The sequence below is a fragment of the Trachemys scripta genome, chromosome 5 (assembly GCF_013100865.1).
Source record: "Trachemys scripta elegans isolate TJP31775 chromosome 5, CAS_Tse_1.0, whole genome shotgun sequence".
In the NCBI taxonomy this organism is placed as follows: Eukaryota; Metazoa; Chordata; order Testudines; family Emydidae; genus Trachemys; species Trachemys scripta.
In genome coordinates, this window is record NC_048302.1 from 130,043,547 (window position 1) to 130,062,963 (window position 19,417).

Consider the following 19,417-nt stretch of genomic DNA (forward strand, 5'->3'; position numbering starts at 1 on the left):
GTTTGCATGAAGCATCCCAGTTTTGTGTATTATTAGTCTTGAACCACAGCACAAAGGCCTCAGTCAGAATTGGTGCCCAATTATAATATATGGAGATATACTTATCTCATAGAACTGGAAGGGGCCCTGAAAGGTCATTGAGTCCAATCCCCTGCCTTCACTAGCGGGACCAAGTATGGATTTTGCCCCAGATTCCTACGTGGCCCCCTCAAGAATTGAACTCATAACCCTGGGTTTAGCAGGCCAATGCTCAAACCACTGAGCTATCCCTCCCCCAATTATGCTAGGCACTGTATCAAAACAGAAACAAAGGAAACAGTACATGTCCTGAAGAGACTCGATCTACAAAAAGACAAGACATATGAAGAGGGGGAGGACAGGCATACGACATACACAAAGAATGAGCAGGATGATGATGGGGCATGCATGATTACTTTTATAATTTTTTTTTAAACTATCCTCAAATGCTCCTTCACTAAGCCGTTGTTATTATATATAAACGGTGCCCGTCTACCATTCTAGCTATACTTCTGTCCTCAGATGGCATATTCCCAATGACAAATTGGTTTCCTTAATCACTTTTTGTCCTTTATTTTCCTACTCCCCAGGTGGATCACATCCCCAATTTAGGGCCTTGGAAAGAGGGTGGGGTTTGTAGCCAATCTGAAGAATCTCTCATGAACTGACAATTAAGCAGCATAGACTATGATGTGAGCTGCTGAAGTATCATGCTGGGAATCTCCTGGGAGTTGTTTCTCTGTCCCCACTGTCCTGAGCCCACGTGGCTAGGAGAAGAGGAGCTGCTTGGGCCAATGCACAGTGGGAGATGGATCCCCGGTCACTGGGTCTGGAGTGGCAGATACACACTACAAACTCAAAAAAGGGGCACATATCAAGTGTTTCTAGTTTCACACCAATTATTTCCCACATACCTAGGATTTACCATTGTCATAGGATCACATTATTTGGAACTTCACTGACATAATCGTGTAAAATTATTATTTTTCCACAGTGTGTAGTGTCACTCAGATATAACATGCAGAATGCATTTATACACAAAGACATTGTTCAGAGACAACAATCTCTAAATAATGTTAAAAGATCTACAGTACATTTTGAGCTATTGGGCATTTCACAGATACTGACCACTGATTTTGATTCAGAATCTCTAACTAATACAAGCTTGGCTCCGTACCAAATCTGAAAAAGAAATCAAGCACTCTCTTGCCAGATTATAAGTATTTGCACTACAAAAAGAGTACAAAGTGAGCCAAGTGTTCTTTAAAAATGGTTCTTTAGAATTCTTAACAGACACAAAAAGGCCCACTGTCCTGAAAAAAACAGGTTTTCCCTTGTGTCACTTTCCTTTAGAGAGGACAATGTAGTTTTACTATGAAGCCTTGCACTAATTGTGCACAAAATATGGAATGGGTCCTAATAAACTCTATGATATTCATCCTATAGCAGAGACTACCAAAATTAAAGACTCAGAATTGCATCGGTGAGTAGAAACACTCACTAGTTAGGAACGCTAAGTATATTAGATGCCCCTGAGACGAAGGTCAACTTCTCAAGTGACTTTGCATCTGTTTATAGAATTCACTATACGTTTCAAATCATTTTTTAAAGACAATAAGAATCAAAGCTTTTTACTGATCACTATCATGTCTCTTTTTTTGCAAGGTCCTTAGCATAGGAAAGTGAAAACATAAAAAAAAATTGAAGAGGCGTGATCCAAAGCTTTGCATTGACTTCAATTGACTTTAAATTAGGCTGTTAAAGAACAAAGATAGCTTTCTTTAAAATATATATATATATCCCTACACACACAAACACACTACATTGTTCAGTAATGCCTATTAATTATTGGCAATAATTTAAAGAAAGGTCAGATTGTACACTTGTCAGGACAGGGACCATCTTTGTGTTATGTGTTTTTACAGTGCCCAACACCATGGAATCTTGGTCCATGACTGGTATTTCTAGACATTGTAGCAATATAAATTATAGCAATGCTTCAGCTTCTCTAGGTTTACCACCATTATCAAAATTAATCCCTATTTGATATGATCATCAGTATTTATATTTTTCCTACTATATATGATAAGATGTAAACTTCCTATAATCTTCCAGTGAAATGGATTGCATGGAAAAAAATGATTTCAAAAGGAGGTCTATATTCTGATAATGGTCATTTTGTAAATTTCCTCCTTTCGGCCTCTGTATATTGTCAGAGCAGAAGGATGGTAGCATAAAAATATTGCCCTTCTAAAGAGCCAAAATATGCAAAAAGGCACAGATATCTGGGCATGATTTAGTCTGCCAAAGATCTGTTTGTATGTTTTTTGTTGGGGTTGTGAGATATTGATCATCATCTATCCCAATGACTATCTAGGCCAGTCTGTATTGTTTAGAGACTAGGATTTCTAGGAGTTCAGAGACCATTTCAGACTATAAAACATTCCAATAAAATTATCTGGAAACATATTGCTTAACTGTAATGCCTTACTCACTCACTTGCAATAATTCCTGTTCTGACTGAAGAAAGCACAACTAGAGACTTTATTCCAAGTCTGGTTTGTTCGTTGGCTCAGGTAGAAAAACCTTGCACCAACCTAGCCTATTTATGCTAATGTTCTCAGTGCCAAAACATCAGATGCCTGGAAATTAATTTAGTCTCAAATTCCGTAACTAATTGGGGCAGTGCATACTCCATAGCAATGGTATAGTGGGAACTATACTATATTCCTGCAAGAAGGTATGAGAAAACAAATATCGGCACTGAGTGGAATTTGTTTTTGTTTTGATTTTCTGATTGCTCATGAGAAATATATTTGGAAAGGAGCTAAAGAAGTGACTTGAGAAGGACTGTTTTCCTAATACTATGGAGAACAGATTTGTGCCTAATGCACTGTGAAGATTTTCCAAGAACAGTTTATCCATTTGTAAAATGATTCCCCAGTAAGGCTGCCAGGAACAGCTTTTAATTTTCCCCCAAGTTTCTGAAAACTTATTTAAGAACTTTCTTTCTATGAATTCCTGCACCTTACTAGTCTGAGTAGTGTTTTTTGGCAGAGAGGCTTTGTCTTCACTGCAAAAAAGGTGAGTTTTTGACATAAAGACAGCTATCTCAATGTAAAATCCCAGTTGAGACAAGGCACAGGTATTTTTTCCTTTAAGCTAGCTAGTCAAATTTAAACCCCTGGTGGGAGGGTAAAGGGTTGATTTTGACTTGCTACTTCAAGGTAAAAATTACCTGTGCCTTGTCTCAACAAGGATTTTACATTGCAATCACTATGTCAAATTAGCTATCTCAATGTAGAAATGTGTCTCTTTCCAATGAAACATAACCTTAGGTTTACTCTATGCCGGGAAAATGAGTTGGGTTACAAGATGTATCAATTAACACACTTCAATTAATATGTTTTAAAGACCATTTAGTATGTAGTATCGGCAAAGACAGTTATATTTTGAAATGTGTTACCTAGTCATGGCTAACAATAAGTGGAAACGATGACCCTGGGATATGTCTAGGCTGGTGTGTGGTCCCATTTTAACACCAGTTCACTGGAAATCAATTAACTCTAGTTAAGTAACACCTCCAGAAATGCTTTGGAAGGTCTTGGAATAAATGTTTGTGGCGTGTCTAGATTAGCATTTCTGAAGGTGTTAGTTAACTAGATTTAACTGAAATGCAGTTAACTCGAGTTACAACAAGAGCAAAATTCTAGTCTAGACGTTCATGAACTAGGAGTTGTTTACAAGCAGCTTAATTGTTTATAGCACAACTATCTGTGCCTAACTATGTGCTATGTGGTCTTTAACAATGTGTGTATTCATTAAAACTTTTTGGTTAACACAACTCATTTTTCTCAGTGTAGACAAAAGTTGACTTCAGGACGTTCACAACCAACATGATTGGTTACAGATTTCCATTGTGCAGCCAGATAACCATGCTGCAATTTCACAGATACTCAGGGAGAGAGTCGGTAACTCTTTAGCTTATGGGAATTTTACACTAGTAATAAGTGGACACAAGAGACATTGTCTCACTATTGATATATTTTCTTTTAAAGATACACTGACAATTTTGTATGACTCCATAACTGACTTTACAGAGGTTCACATGGGTAACTGTTATGGCTGGTGATGGCAACCAAGTATCTGCATGAAGAGATAAAAGTGTATTTATCACATTGTCAAAATAAATAGGCTGATTTACATAAAATATCTATTTCTTAAAGATCATAACACATCCAATGTGTCTATTCTGTACTGATAGTAAGGCAGCAGAGATAGCTATCTTTTACTTATTACTTCAACACCTTGAATGGCCAGAGTCATTTTGATTAAAAAAACTTGTATATTGCAATGTTTATGTGGCCACTAAAAATACCATTTTACATAGCTCATCCACTCATCAACTGATATTCTGAATCCTATTTGGGAGGGACAGTGAGCCGAATGCCAGGAGTGTCCAAGATGTAAATATCAGAGCAATAACAGATTTAATTTGCTACCCTTGAAGTCATGTCTTTTCTTTTCCTTTTCTTTCTTTAAATGTTTCCTTTATAAAAATGCCACAGTTCACTGCACTTGAAAATTAAAGACTACAGTGTAAAGATCAAGGTTTGAGTTTGTCCATTCCTAGCCACAAAGGGAAATTAAAATCACCAATCAAATTCCCATTCCTTATTACCCTGATAGAAATAACTTAGAAAATACCAAAAGCAAGAAGTACATTCTTGGTATTTTTGGTGCATGGCATAAACAAGATTATACACTCTGCTTAATGGGATCTTGCACATTTTTGAGATTACATATTTGATTGTTAAGAAAATAAAGAGTATACATACACTTAGAGATTATGAGCCAAATTCTGCATTTATTTACACTGGTGGAACTCTACTGAAGTCATAGATTCATATTTTTCAAGTCTAGAAGGGACCACTGTGATCATCTAGTCTGATTTCCTGTATAACACAGGGTATAAATCAGTATAGTGAAGTACAGATTTGGACCTAATAAATGTTTGGGCATAAATGATAATTATAGCATACAATACCAGAAATTAATAAATATGAAGTATGATTGAAACTAGTTAACGTGCTAACTTGTTAAATGTACAAATAACATTAATATGAAGACAATATCAAATGGAAGTAGACTAAACAAATTAAAGAAAGATGACTTTATCACTTACTTTTACATCGTGAACAATTTTGCGAATCATTGCACTGGAATACCAGCAAATTTCATTTGTGTGATGATTTCAATATGTAGTTTGAGGGGTGAAAACATTATCTACTATCAGCTAAACTTTTTCTAAAGCTGTATATTTATCTTCTGCAACCTACTTTGCATTGATTTGATCAGTCTCCTTTAAATACATATATACTTAATTTATACTTCTGAAAACAACTTATAATAGCTGCATTTTATACAACTAACTGAAGTCTTTTAATTTATACAAATTTGCCATAGGGCTTTAAACTGTAGAAAATGTGTAAACTTAACAAGTTGGCAGTGATAACAGCTTTGACAGAGGAAATTAAGTCATCCGAAGAACAATTAGGTTGAAAGCAGATTTCTGTTTTTATTGCAGTAAAAGGTACATTTTAAAATGTTTAGCCACTCTCTGATAGACAAGTTTACCAAAGACATTGTAGAACCAAGACACATTCACCCAATTTTATTTTTGTTCGAACCCATATTCCATGCTTCTTGGATTTAGTCAACCCATTGCTTCAATGGCTGTAGCTAGACATATTGAGCTCTGCCATTCTTAGAATGACCTGGTTTCTTTGTACAAAAGCCTTTTAGAGATGGGGCACATTCTCTCCTGCAACAGAGCTTTGCTCAGTGCGCCCTAATTCTGGCCCCCTAATTCTAAGAGCCAGCCTTCACTTTGACACTACTTACATCAGCTGCAGTAAGATCTAATTTATGCCACTGGCATCGGATCCTTAATAGATCCTATGCCCATGCAAGATGGGTGGATTGGAGCAGGGCAGCACCTTTCCCCCAAACCTCTCTTCCTCCTACACCATTGGAGAAGGGGCCAGATTTAGAAAATGAATGCCCAGTAGAGTGCTCACCAATGCCAGAAGAATTTTTTTTCTGATGATTTGCAACTGCCTATGGCTCCTTTATGCCATTTAAGTGGTTGATATCATCATTATAAATATAGGACCTGCCAACCTCTCTTGAAGGGATAAGGGAATTCTGTGACGTTCCCTTTGCGGAGCTGCCCCTGACCTGTTCAGTGGCAGAGAGTGTTAAGCTCCTCCTGGGATTCCAGTCCTAAAACGTTGCGGGTTTTGTGCGGTCTCCATACAGGCCCAATGCTTCAGCCTCTGCTACTGACTTCATCAAATACTCAGAACTGGAATCCTGAATATGCCCTGGCATGGACATGAATGTACAGCCTCCCTTTCCTTGTCTGCTTCCCTTAGTCTCTCCCCATCAGGGCCGGCGCAACCCATTAGGCGACCCAGGCGGTCGCCTAGGGCGCTGCGATTTGGGGGGCGGCGACCGCAGCGGTATTTCCGCGGTGGGACCTTCCGCCACCTCTGTGGGAGGGTGGCATTTCGGCGCGCTGAGGAAAAGCTGGCGGCGCTCCTGCTCCCCATGTTCTTTCATCACTTTCCCCAATGTTTTTGTGTACTGGGAAAGAGAAGCCAATATGCACCGCTACTACGGGACAGGAACAGGCTGTAGTTGCCACTGCAGGACTTCCTGAGCTGTGAATAAGGAACACGAGTGGGAGGAGGAACACGGTCAATTTTCCATCCAGGCGAGAAGTTTAAATGCTACAAAAGTTTCAGATTTTGGTATGTGCCCACCCACTCTTATTGGAAAATAATGGATATGTACAGTAGAAGGACATAAATACATTGAATTAGAAAGATAAAGAATTCTTGATTCCCAGTTCTGAGACTGCAATCCAAGAATTTTAAGCTATTTTCAAATGATGTTTTGCACAAATATGTTTGAAATTATTCTCTCACATATTCATGTTTCAATTCCTGAACATATTTTTGGCATTAAGTTTTCTGTGACTTCCCTTGGAAGAGAACTTCTGCTGTATCAAATTACTGTGTTCCTTGAGCTCTACCAGTACATGCTCAACGCAGCCAATCATAATCAAATACATTTAGTAGAACCAGGATCTTGTATTGATTTATCAAAAACCTGAAAAACTGTTTTGGTCAATATTGTAGCCAAACTCGAAGCTAATCTAACTTTACACACCCACCTAATAATCAATGGTGACTTAAATAAGAGAACAGCACTTTTGCATGAAATGTGTTTTCATGTCAAACTTCCTTAAAGAGACACACTGAACCCCGAGTTGTCAGTCCCAATAGCATTTGTCAGCAGATTCCTTTCTGATGGTATTTCATAATGGAAAAGGATGGCCAATATCTCCCCGACAATAGTATTGCATATTTCTCGGTCTAAAGATTACAGAGATAGCTTATCAACAGTGGTCTTTTCTATACATAATGATGAATGAAAATTAGTATGCAATGATTTGTTGGTCCATGGAACAAAGGGCAGCACAATTGGGAAAACGTAATCTAATCGGGTTCCAAATCCCCTCTCTCCCCACGACACACACACTAAAGGGACAACCTGCATGTTGATCTCATTCAGAAAGCACAGCATTCTTTATGCTGCATGAATAATAGTTCTGTGTGTCGTAGCATACACTGCAAAAAAAAAAAAAAAAAGCGCCATTAGGAAAAGCATATGCTGACCACATTAAAAATATGCAGGATGGTAAAAGACCAAATGTAATTAAAACATATGAGTCCAGACATTAGAATTTGCAGAGCTCTTAGTGCCTTTCTGTGAGAAAGATCGCACAGAATTCCCAAACATGCACTGGTGAGAGGGTATCCGAATAAAAACATTCCCAACAAATGACTATAAAATTCAAACGTTTGTCTTGGGGGGGAAAAAAAAAAAGAGAGAGAGAAAAAATCCAAAAATCACATTTTATATACTCATTCTCAAAACAAGAAACAAATACTGCCCCCCCATCTAATCCCTATGTGCCTTATGAATTCAGTCGAGTTTAAACAAAAGGGATGGGGGGGAAGAAAGAAAAAAATCTAATTCTATAGCTTCCTACTTAGAAATGCCGGGCTCCTGCTGATGATTTTTGTGTGTGTGTGTTTGAGAAATGGAGAGATAGGCTTAAAGTATTTTCCATTTCATCAAAGAACATATATTACTTTCCTGGCTCACTAAAATGTTGGTTTTATGCCCACCCCTTTTCAATCTGCCCATGTCTGAGATGCACAGTGCAGGCGTACAATCATGAGCAGCTTACGACACTCAGTGAGCACTAGGTGCCTCTGCATGCTTTAGCAACATACTGCTCAGCTGAAGGGAAGGGATTCTTGCTGTCTCTCTCTCTGCTCTAAGCATCACCTAACAAGCAAAGCGAACAAAGAATGGGAAATAAAGCTATCCTTAGCCGGTCAGTGAGTGAATTGTAATCTGTCTCTGTGGAGTAAAGGTTGTGCCGGTCAATGATCGTTTCAAATGATGGACATTAAAGAGATTGTCAAATCCTGTGGAGTCGTTAGTAAAGAGTTTGGAGTTTTTTTCACAACGTCACAGTATTAACTGCAGAGAAAAGGACACAGAGAGAGAGAGAAAGAGAAGATCAAGCTCATGCACATAGTTCTGAAACTTGCAGGTCCTAGAAGTCCGCTAAAAAGCTAGCTGGACATCCCTTTAGCTCTTTGAGCAGAAGCAAAATAAGACATTGTGAGCCTGCCAGCTTTGCACAAAATTGAAAGGGACTGAATTTGTAGCACAGAGGGGTCTTTTTTAGTTCTGCATATAATTAGTCCAAACACAAAGGAAGCAACTGAATGGAGGTTGTCACTCTCTGGAAAAGGGTGGGTAAGACACTTTTTAATTAAATTCTTTCATGAAGAAAGATTTTTTTTCTTTGCTGCAGCATCTAACATGAACAAAATCAACATCCTTTTACCTGTGAATGTCTGTGAACTTTAATGCTGCACAGCTCCTGCATGCTGTAAAGTGAAATATTTGCCTCTGTGTCTTTTTTTTTTTTGCCCTGAAATAAAATATGATGTAGAATTTGAAAAGATTTCAATGGACATTCTCAAGCATATTTGGAAATATTCTTGCTAATGGATTTCCTTCTTATTGGTCTCTGTTTAAACTGGTTGCTGTGGAAGCCCCCAGGGTTGATACTGTGTACACTGGGTGTCTTTTTAAAAATGCTTCCAGCCGTGAATAGTGGGTGTCCACAGCTATGTCGGTGTGAGGGCAGGCTTTTGTACTGTGAGTCATTGAATCTTACAGAGATGCCTCGCAACCTGTCGGGCATGATGGGCTTGTCTCTGCGGTACAACAGCCTTTCAGAGCTGCATGATGGACAGTTCACAGGGTTAATGCAGCTCACGTGGCTCTATCTGGATCACAATCACATTTGCTCAGTGGAGGAGAATGCCTTTCAAAAATTGCGGAGAGTTAAAGAACTCACTCTGAGTTCCAACAAAATCACTCAACTGCCCAATACTACTTTCCGACCTATGCCAAACTTGCGTAGTGTGGATTTATCATATAATAACCTGCAGTCTTTGGAACCAGATCTGTTTCATGGGCTGAGAAAACTAACAACTTTGCACATGCGGTCAAACGCCATCAAGTTTGTGCCAGTGAGAATTTTTCAGGACTGTCGCAGCCTGAAGTTTCTAGACATAGGATACAATCAGTTGAAAAGCCTGGCTCGAAACTCGTTTGCAGGCTTGTTTAAACTCACTGAACTACACCTCGAGCACAATGATTTGGTGAAGGTGAATTTAGCCCATTTTCCAAGGCTCATTTCACTGCATTCTCTCTGCCTACGAAGGAATAAAGTCACTATTGTAGTCAATTCCTTGGACTGGATATGGAAATTGGAAAAAATGGATCTCTCTGGCAATGAGATTGAATACATTGAACCTCATGTTTTCGAAAGTGTACCTCACCTCCAATCACTGCAGCTGGATTCCAACCAGCTAACCTACATTGATCCAAGAATCCTCAACTCCTGGAAATCACTCACTAGCATCAGCCTTTCTGCAAACATCTGGGATTGCAGCCGTAACGTTTGCGCCTTGGCCTCCTGGCTAAGTAACTTTAAGGGTCGCTATGACAGCAATCTGCTCTGTGCCACCCCTGAATATGCACAGGGGGAGGATGTTTTAGATGCCGTGTATGCTTTTCACTTATGCGAAGATGCAGAAGACCCAACAAGTGTTAACATGCTATCAGCAGTAACAAACAACAGCGACCAAATGTTCACTTATAGCCCTGCCACAATAATATATGATGTGCAGGATACTGACGGAGAAAGAACAACAAATGCCATAACCGTAACTATCCCCAATGAAAACACTGAGAATGCTGTTCAGATTCACAAGGTGGTGACAGGGACCATGGCACTGATTTTCTCTTTCCTCATAGTGGTTTTAGTGTTGTATGTCTCCTGGAAGTGTTTTCCAGCCAGCCTAAGGCAACTCAGACAGTGCTTTGTGACACAGCGCAGAAAGCAGAAGCAGAAACAAACCATGCATCAAATGGCTGCCATGTCAGCCCAGGAGTATTACGTTGATTACAAACCCAACCACATTGAAGGAGCCCTGGTGATCATTAATGAATATGGATCTTGTTCCTGTCACCAGCAGCCAGCAAGGGAATGTGAGGTGTGATTTTCTGTGGGAATTTAAACAGTGTGCAACCAAATAACAATGGGCAGACAGTTGGATGGGGGTTTACTGTGCTTTTCTGATGATTTTTGATGCACTTCTTTGCTGAAATTGTAAGAGGATCTGTCTAAAAGACTTGATATGTTAGCTTTATTGTGTCTTAAAATCTTCAGGACAGTCAGTCCTAACATTTCATATGATAATATTCCCTTTGAAGATCTGACAATATTCAGGAATCCGAGAGTGTAAAAAGGTACCAACTATTGATTGATTTTTTTTGTAAACTACAAAAATGTTTAAAATAAAAAAAATAGCATTTACAGTTTTTACAGACTGGTGTATACTACATGAATTGTTACCTGTATGCAAAATACAACAGTTTAACCTCTTTTCTCTTCACATACAAGTGTTGAAATGAAAATCTAGCAGTGAGGAAGCCACATAAAATTGAAAAATTAAAATTTAGCAGATGGCTTCACACTGTAATTATTACACATCCACATACACCATGTTACTGATGATAAAAAAAAAAGCATGGCATAGCAAATATATTTTTGTTAATATGCTACCTGTAACAGTATATCACTAAAAGAAGGAGCTGAGTCATCTTGGAAAGGCTAAAGTTCTAATCTGTCACTAGGGAATATTTCTGAAGATTTTTCAAGACAGCTGACTTCTAAGTTGTACTAAGAGCCACAAAGATGCAGCGTATCCCATCAGTACATTCTGTATCGGAATTAATCACATTGCAAAGTCTGATTAAAAAAAATAGACAGCTACAAAATGCTACTTCGTCTTTCCCTTAAAAAAAAACAAAAAACACACCTTATTTTAAAGGGCCTATTTAAAATCTACTAGCATGTCCCCCTTTCATGCTCTTATGCCGAATGCTAAAAGCAGAGAAACCACTGATCTGTGCAATGTAGAGTAATGATGAAAGGACTAAGGAGGCAGCAATCCAATTTTCAGTAGTGAAAGATCTGTGTGTTTCAAAAGTAGAACCTTGGGTGTAACACTGCAGGCCCATTAGGCATAGGGTGATTAAAGCATACTTATGGTTACCATAGTTAACCACTATAAAACCCTGTCTTGGGAATGCCTAGCTTGCCAGTCACTTTAATCACAAGACATCCTTAACAGCCCACCCTTCTAAAAATATCTGCAGAGGTAGAAAGTATAGGATCCTACCTTACTAAGTATTGACACAGGGATTGGTGATTATATCAACAGTGCTTTGTTAATACAGAGCCATGCAGCTGTTTCATTTTATTGCCTTTCTTTAAATGCTTGCTTTTCCTGTATTTTGGATTTTTCTCTCCAATATGTGACCAACCTACTGATTGCTTTTCTGAACCACTCCACACATATCAATGAAAACGAGGGTGTTGCATTTTTATATCATCAGGCAATGCACCTTTTCAAACCTTCTTCATACAGTATACCATTCTAATAAAATATGACAGATAAAGGATTTTGTAAAATGTATACACTTTGTACTTATTTCTTCATGCCAGGGCTAGCAACAATGTAAGAAAGTGCCACAAAATTGACATTTTTAATGTTAACTTAGATGTACAATTTTTTTTAAAAATGCCTATAACACTAAGACAGGGTTTATAAAATACAGATCATGAAAGGATCAAACCAAGGTTTTTTTTTTTCTGCATAGACCCTTAGTAGGCAATAATGTTTAATTATATAAAAAGGAATATTCTATAAATTATTTCTAAATGTCAAATGAGCACATCCTTCGAAGAGCCAAAGCTTATTCTTCATCTCTTTAGCAACTTTCACTCTGATTTATATTAATTAAATATGAAGTATTCCTGCACTGTAATCAGATTATGTTATATAGTAAAACTACAATATCATAAATGAAAGCCAAGATAATCCGCATCGGGAGAGGATTTTTTTTTTTTTTTTTCATTATTGCAAATTTTAAAATCAAAAATTAATGATTTTGGTTTTAAGCCACTTACAATTTCCCTGCTGTCTTGAAATTTGCTCAGACCATTATAGCTAGGATGGTATTTAACCATGTAAGCAATAGTGCATTTATCTTTATGTTCCACTTCAAATCTGCAAGGATCTAATCCTTCAACCACTGAAGTCAATGGCAAAACTCCCATTGACTTCACTGGAAGAAGATAAGGCCCTAAATGATCAATGATGGAACCAACAGCAAGACAGCCCCTTGTTTGATTCAGTGTCTGCTGAGTTTTTTAAGACAAAATACCTTACACAATGCTAATTTAGGGCCATATTTTCCAGTCTTTGCTCATGAAAATCTCCACTGAGTGCAAATGGGGGTTTTGCCTGAGGCAGGTCTGCAGAATTTGGCTCACTAACTTTAATTACAAGCACTATGGTATGCCCCTCAAATCAAAATGTAACATTAATGTCATCTTGCAAACTGATTGGTTTAAGTTGGTTTGACAGAAGTGGTTCCAAGACCACCCCAAGACAGTTGAAGTTCTACATATGTGAAAAACATTGAACTGCATTTATTTCTTCAGTAACTCCTGTTGCTATAAGAAACAGTGCCGGTGTATTCATTTTTCCTCAGAGTTCATGTACATATAAAATGTCTGGGTGCATGTAAATCTGCTGCAAGACTGATGCAAACATACCAGCTTTCTTCATATTTTTAGCATACGGGTGGGGTGTGTTTTACACGCAAGTCATTGCAAACATCTACAGATTATTCATGCTGTTTATCAGTGTTAGCGATTTCAAACCAGGTTTTGAGAGACTTGAACAATTCAGCCTTGGTGATTTATTCACCTCTGTGCTTCATGCATCTTGCATTGACACCTTAAGCAAACTAAAAGAGATAATCTGATTTTTAAAAGTGCAGTACTTTTCACAATGAGGGCTAATCTCATTACTTCCTCTTACCATTTCTCTAAAAGGAGAGTAGTTACCACCAATGACTTGCTCCCCATTGCTGATAGATGAACCCTCCACACATAGGATAACAGATATTCAACTTCGGAGATGATATTTTTCAAATAATCACAAACAATCTTTTTTCTAAACAGACGAGTGACAGCCACAACATCACAAGACAAACTTCTGCTTCTTCAGGTCTCCAAAGGACACCTGTACATATCTCTTGGGGGTCCTGAGCAGTCACTGTGGTCCCTTGTCATTTAAGTTAAGCTATATGACTATAAACCACAATGATACTCTAAAGGCTGCCCAAATCTGTTCTGAAAGTTAATGTGAGAAATAAATGAATATTCCAAATGCAAAGGGGAAGCATTTATTGTGTTACAATCCAACTAATCAAAATGCAGTGATATCCATTCCACTTTCAGGCAGTTTACGTGGGTATATTTGAACATCACTACCTTTGTAGTGTACGTGGAGCAATAGGAGAAAGCACTTGCTGATTATTCCTGTCAGATTTGATATTCAACTAACTATCCACAGAAATGTCAGTGTTTCTGTTTTGATCCCCTTATCAGAGATTTATCGTATGGCTACAAAAATATGCTTCTGGGTGAAATGTGACACAGTTTCTCGCCCAAGAGTTTCTAGGGGAAGGTCAGAGGGTAAAACTATTTTAAATACATCCCCTTATTATGTTCCACTAGAAAGAAAATCTCCCTTTTTTAACTAGGCAATTAGCTCAAGCTGTTCCTTTCAGTATTTTCACACACAAGACAAGGCAAGGAAACTATCTTTCATGAGGATTGTTAATACTCAGTCAGTGTTATGTATCCCTAATAGACAATCTTTTGCTACTAACATCAATACGCAGTCACAGTGTACCCAATAACGGTTCTGAAGGAAATGTTAGTGTATATGCTCTGAATACATATGAGGGATGATTTATGTCCCTTCCCGGCTTTTTCTTTTACTTTCTGAACTACAGAAAAAAATGACATGAACTCACAAAATCAATGCTAATGTATCATATTCTGTATCTGGCCTGAATATAAATACAAAGAAATTCTAAGTTAAAGCTGTAAACTCCATCCTTTAGACTCCTCATTGTACTTAAGTACTGCCGGTGCTTAAGTACACCAGTGGCTGATCTTACATGCCATATGCACAGCAATATCTAGGTATTCTATAGTGGGCTAAGGATGAAACCTTAGATGAAGCTCTTAATCTCCTTGCTTGTGTATATCAAAGAAAGATCATATACCTGAACGTATTTTGTATAGTTTAACATACATGGTATGTTTTTATGGTCAGGGTACTGAGTAACTCTTTAAATGCCTATATTTAATCATCTTCGTCTGCTCTGATTAAAAAGCCCAGCATTTGCTTTTTTTCAGACATACTAAATTTGTTTCCTTTTGTGTTTTGTTCTACTGTGGTAGCAAAAGAACATTCTGAATAAAAAGCCCACATCAGACAGCTTTCAGAAAGGCAAATGGGAAGCAGCATTTAATTAGCAAGCTTATTACTACTGCTAAAATATATTCAAATTAAAGAAAAGAGGAAGGAAATGAGGACAAGGAGGGAAAAGACAAGGGGAAAAGACTTAATTGAAGAGGACTAAACCAGGTTTAAAAAAAAAAGATGATAAACCAAAAGAACCGGCAAAGATAAGGAAAAAAAAATCTAAGGCTGAGGTGGGTATAGAAATATATCGCTTTACAGAATGAGCAAGCAAAGATGGAAGGGGTTGTGGAAAGGAGACTATAATAAAAATATAGGTTTGCTGCATAAGAAAGACAAAAACGAAGGATGGAGGAACATGAAAAAGGGAGAGAGAAGGATAGGTGACAAGGCAGACAAGATAAGTTAGCTTTTTCTATGTTACCTCCCATGTTGTAATTGTAGGAGGGCCATCCAAAGACATTCTAGAAGGATACTGTCACACACACACACACACACACTTTCATTGGGAGGTGAATCTAAACAACAATGCACTCTTCCCTCTCCACAATTCTGGTAGTTGAATTCCAACATCATGTACCTCTTTCTGTTTCATCAGCCGCATTTCCTAGCTGTATTAGTAGCAAGTCACTATGGACTTTCTAGAAAACTAGATATTTATACCAAAAGCAGTTTTCTTTCCTAACAAAAAGTGTCCATTTTCAGAGCTAAGCTTGAGCTCAATTGATTCTCTTAACCATCCCCTGACTCAATCTCTCTCACACTCAGCTTTTGTAGTCACAGATATTACAACAAACAAATATCAGGCATTTTTCCCAAGTACAATTTATCAGTATGCCACAAGGTTGCTCGTTAGGACCAATCCAGTGTTAACAAGTTGAATGTCCAGTTACTTGAGGAAACATATACTTACCCTCAAAGCCTGAATTTGTCTGGTGGTCTGGAAAAATGCCAGAGATCTAAGGTTAACATTTCAGAGAAATACTGACACACACCAAACCCAGTCAGTTCTTAGAAACAACCATTCAGAGTATTTATTAGGTAAAAATCAAACAATCAAAACCATGGAAAGCATTACCCACATCCTTTGTTAGAGCAGAGAAACTTGCTGAAAGAACTGGGTTGAATGCAGTCTGCCTCTGAAGTTGTCTTAAAAAAAAAAAAAAAAAAAAAGGCCTGAGTACACTAAATGAATGAAACAAAGCAACAAGACAGAAATTTATAATTGGGTGGGTGACTGTGAAGAACCCAGCTGAATGCTGAGGAGCACTGTAATTTTATTGCAATATGTCGGGTTTATAATGAACATATTTGGAGTGAAATCTGTATTTCTTTTCAAGACAGACATTTTATCATTATTATTAATTAATTATTATTATTAATAAGATGTCACTTGCTGGTACTCAGACACAATTATTTAGGATTTAAACCAATTGTTCTTCTTGTTCTCTAGTATCAGTCATCCCTAACAGTCTACTTTCAAGGCCAGGGAGGAAGAATCTGTGGGAAATAATGAAATGTAGCCGACCAAAATGAAATGAACTCTGAGTTCAGAAATGTGCCAACTATTCACATGAAGGGAGAAGTAAAAAATGTATTTTACAAAAGCAACGTGTAAAACTCAGTGCTCCTGGGAGTGAAGAACTATTAGCAGTGGCCAAATATAAATAGAGTGAGCAGGTGCTAGGCAAACATCACACACAGCTCTACTAATAAACCTCAATTCTGATCCACACCAACTCTCCTGCACTGTTCACGTCCACAGCAGGCACAGCTAGTAATGCCCAGCTAGGTGTTCGTTACTGTGGACAGTATGGGATTATGCCCAATTCATTTCCATTTGTGACATTATCAAGCGCTGACTACAAGACTCCAAATGTGACAGGTTTGTATCAAATCCACTGTGCCAGCCAGTCCTCATGCTTAATGCAGATGATTTTAAATTATGATTGGCTTATACGATTAGTGACTAAGCACATAGACTCAGCAGACTTTCCTCTGGGTTCCTCTGAAGACATGCTGTTCCCTTTCCTACTAACAGCGAGCTGTAGCAGTAGAGTTTAATGACAGAAGACTTCAAATTGTTTTTTTCAATAAAATCCGTAATAAGAAATATGCATGTGTGTATTTAACTGATAGAAAAGGGGGTTATCCAATTAAGGTATTCACTGCAGCCTATAACAAGACTCAACGGAATAGGACACTTCTGTGTTCTAATGAGTAGTAAAAGGTGCAGGCAAACAGCTTCCTAATAGATGTGGGACTCAAACTGGAAACTGTTTTATGAAGATCCTTTAAACACAGATTTTCTTTCCTGTTTGTATTAAGTCTGCTCCATTTTTATTCTCCTTAATTTCCAGTCCCTCCTCATCCCTGTCTTTCCACTCCCAGAATTTGTACATCAGCTGAAAAAGAATCTGAATCAAAAGAAAAATAAAATAAAATCTGAGAATCCAAAACTAAACTGCAAGAATAGTTCACAGTTATTGAATTCCAGTGGTTTTTATTCTTTTAGCAACTGCCAGCTCTTTGAAGCACGTCTGCTATCAATGGCTCGTGTTTGCAAGACTAGAGCTAAAGTGAGCTCTCTGGAGTAAACCTGAATCTGTGCCTGTAGTTCAATGCTTTTACTGACAGTTTGGCTTGCTAAGAGAGAGTGTGGTAAATATTAAAGAACGTTAATAAAAATGAGATAAAACATCTAGGGATTTTTTAAACCAAACTTGGCTCACTACTAAAGTTTATCTTGACAGAAAATTTACTTCTCTGATCCAGATCATTTCCCAAAGCAATTTTCCAACAGCAAACATAAATTTGTGGCTGCTGCTAAAAGGTTTTCAATCCCAATGCTAAAGAGGCCACTGAATGTCAAATGTTTACCTCAACTTCATGTAAATGTCATACTGTATTGGACACCGTTACTTCACGTTAGCATAATCAGCTGCTCACTGCCATGACCTTAAACCTTAATGTGAGGCATTTTTGCTTTCCACATAAACAACCTCAGAAAAAGATCATACCATCAGTTCAGATATCTAGATAATATCTTGATTGTAATTAACTCATTACAGAATGATAACCTAATATGCTGCATACATTTTTACTACATGAATTTATGTCAATGGGCTAAGTAATTCCATAAGATTCACAGTACAGAGAGATCCAAATCAAAGTACCAACGAGGCTGGAAAACTGATGGTACTGACAGAAATGCGGTACAGGGCCTAGTACTACCAGAGATGAGGTGAAGGAAGATATTGCTTATATGTCCCTAAACGTAAGGCAACCATGGGGAGAGTAAATAGACAGGGGGACAGGCAGTATACGGATTGTACTCTATGGATAAAACAGCATGGGACAGAATGATCAAACTCCAGAAGTTAATGCTTGCTGAGACAGAATTAACTGCTAATAGTTTGTATATTAGACAGCAAATTTGAGGAAGTAAACTCACTGGAGGTAACTGGCAAAGTGAGGAATAGTCAGACACAGAAGTGATGGATGCCTACAATGGGGATGGCCCTCATCAACAGATTATGCTGGGTCATGACATCCACCCAAAGATACAATCAAAGTACAAAACAAAAAGTATATGCACCATATATAGGGGGAAACCAGAAGTCCACAAGATCTAATATAGACACTCCTGAGGACCTTCCTTTGCCCTGGTATTTTCATGCTTCTTTACCCTTGACTATACTATCACCATCTGTCACCCACATGGAACCTCCATGCCATTTGACTTAAGTGTACAATGATGAAACCAGAACTTGCTTTCAGGGGCTAGCAAACAGGGGACTTTTGCGAGGGAGTTCTCCAGGCGAAGGGGGTGAGTTTGTTGTCTGTTAGTGGTTTGTTGTTGTGTGCTTGCTTGCCGTGTGCCTGCTTGATAGAAATGTATTGTGTGGTCTGTTCAGGGGACTGTGTGCTGAGTCTAGGGGCCTGCCAGGCAAGGCTCAGATCTGCCTAAGGAGGCTCTAGCCTGTCATCCCTTTAGGATTACTTCACAAGAGGGGAATGGGTTGGATCACAGAAACCCCCTTGGGAGCTGCCACCCGATGTGCAAAGACTACCCCTGCTTCTGTTTTCCCTGCCAGCTCAGGACTCCAGCACTCTGTCTTGCTGAGCCAGACACTCCCGTCTGGCTCCAGACACAGATCCAGGGTCTGAATCTCCTGTCCCAAAGCTGCAAGTTTACCTGAAGACAGCTCACAGTAGTGTGCTTGTCTTTAGCACTCAGATGCCCAACTCCCAATGGGGTCTAAACCCAAATAAATCCGGTTTACCCTGAATAAAGCTTATGCAGGGCAAACTCAAATTGT

The 19,417-nt window shown here is 38.4% G+C and overlaps 2 protein-coding genes across 3 annotated transcripts in view; one reads left to right on the top strand and one right to left on the bottom strand.

Moving 5' to 3' along the window:
• The window catches only part of CTNNA2 (catenin alpha 2), a 760,050-nt gene that overhangs the window by 193,970 nt on the left and 546,663 nt on the right, over positions 1–19,417 (bottom strand). The window lies entirely within an intron of this gene.
• LRRTM1 (leucine rich repeat transmembrane neuronal 1) lies at positions 8,336–11,041 on the top strand. Its single transcript, XM_034772972.1, has one exon. It carries the CDS (start codon positions 9,177–9,179, stop codon positions 10,740–10,742), a length of 1,566 nt encoding a protein of 521 aa, XP_034628863.1. The 5' UTR covers positions 8,336–9,176; the 3' UTR covers positions 10,743–11,041.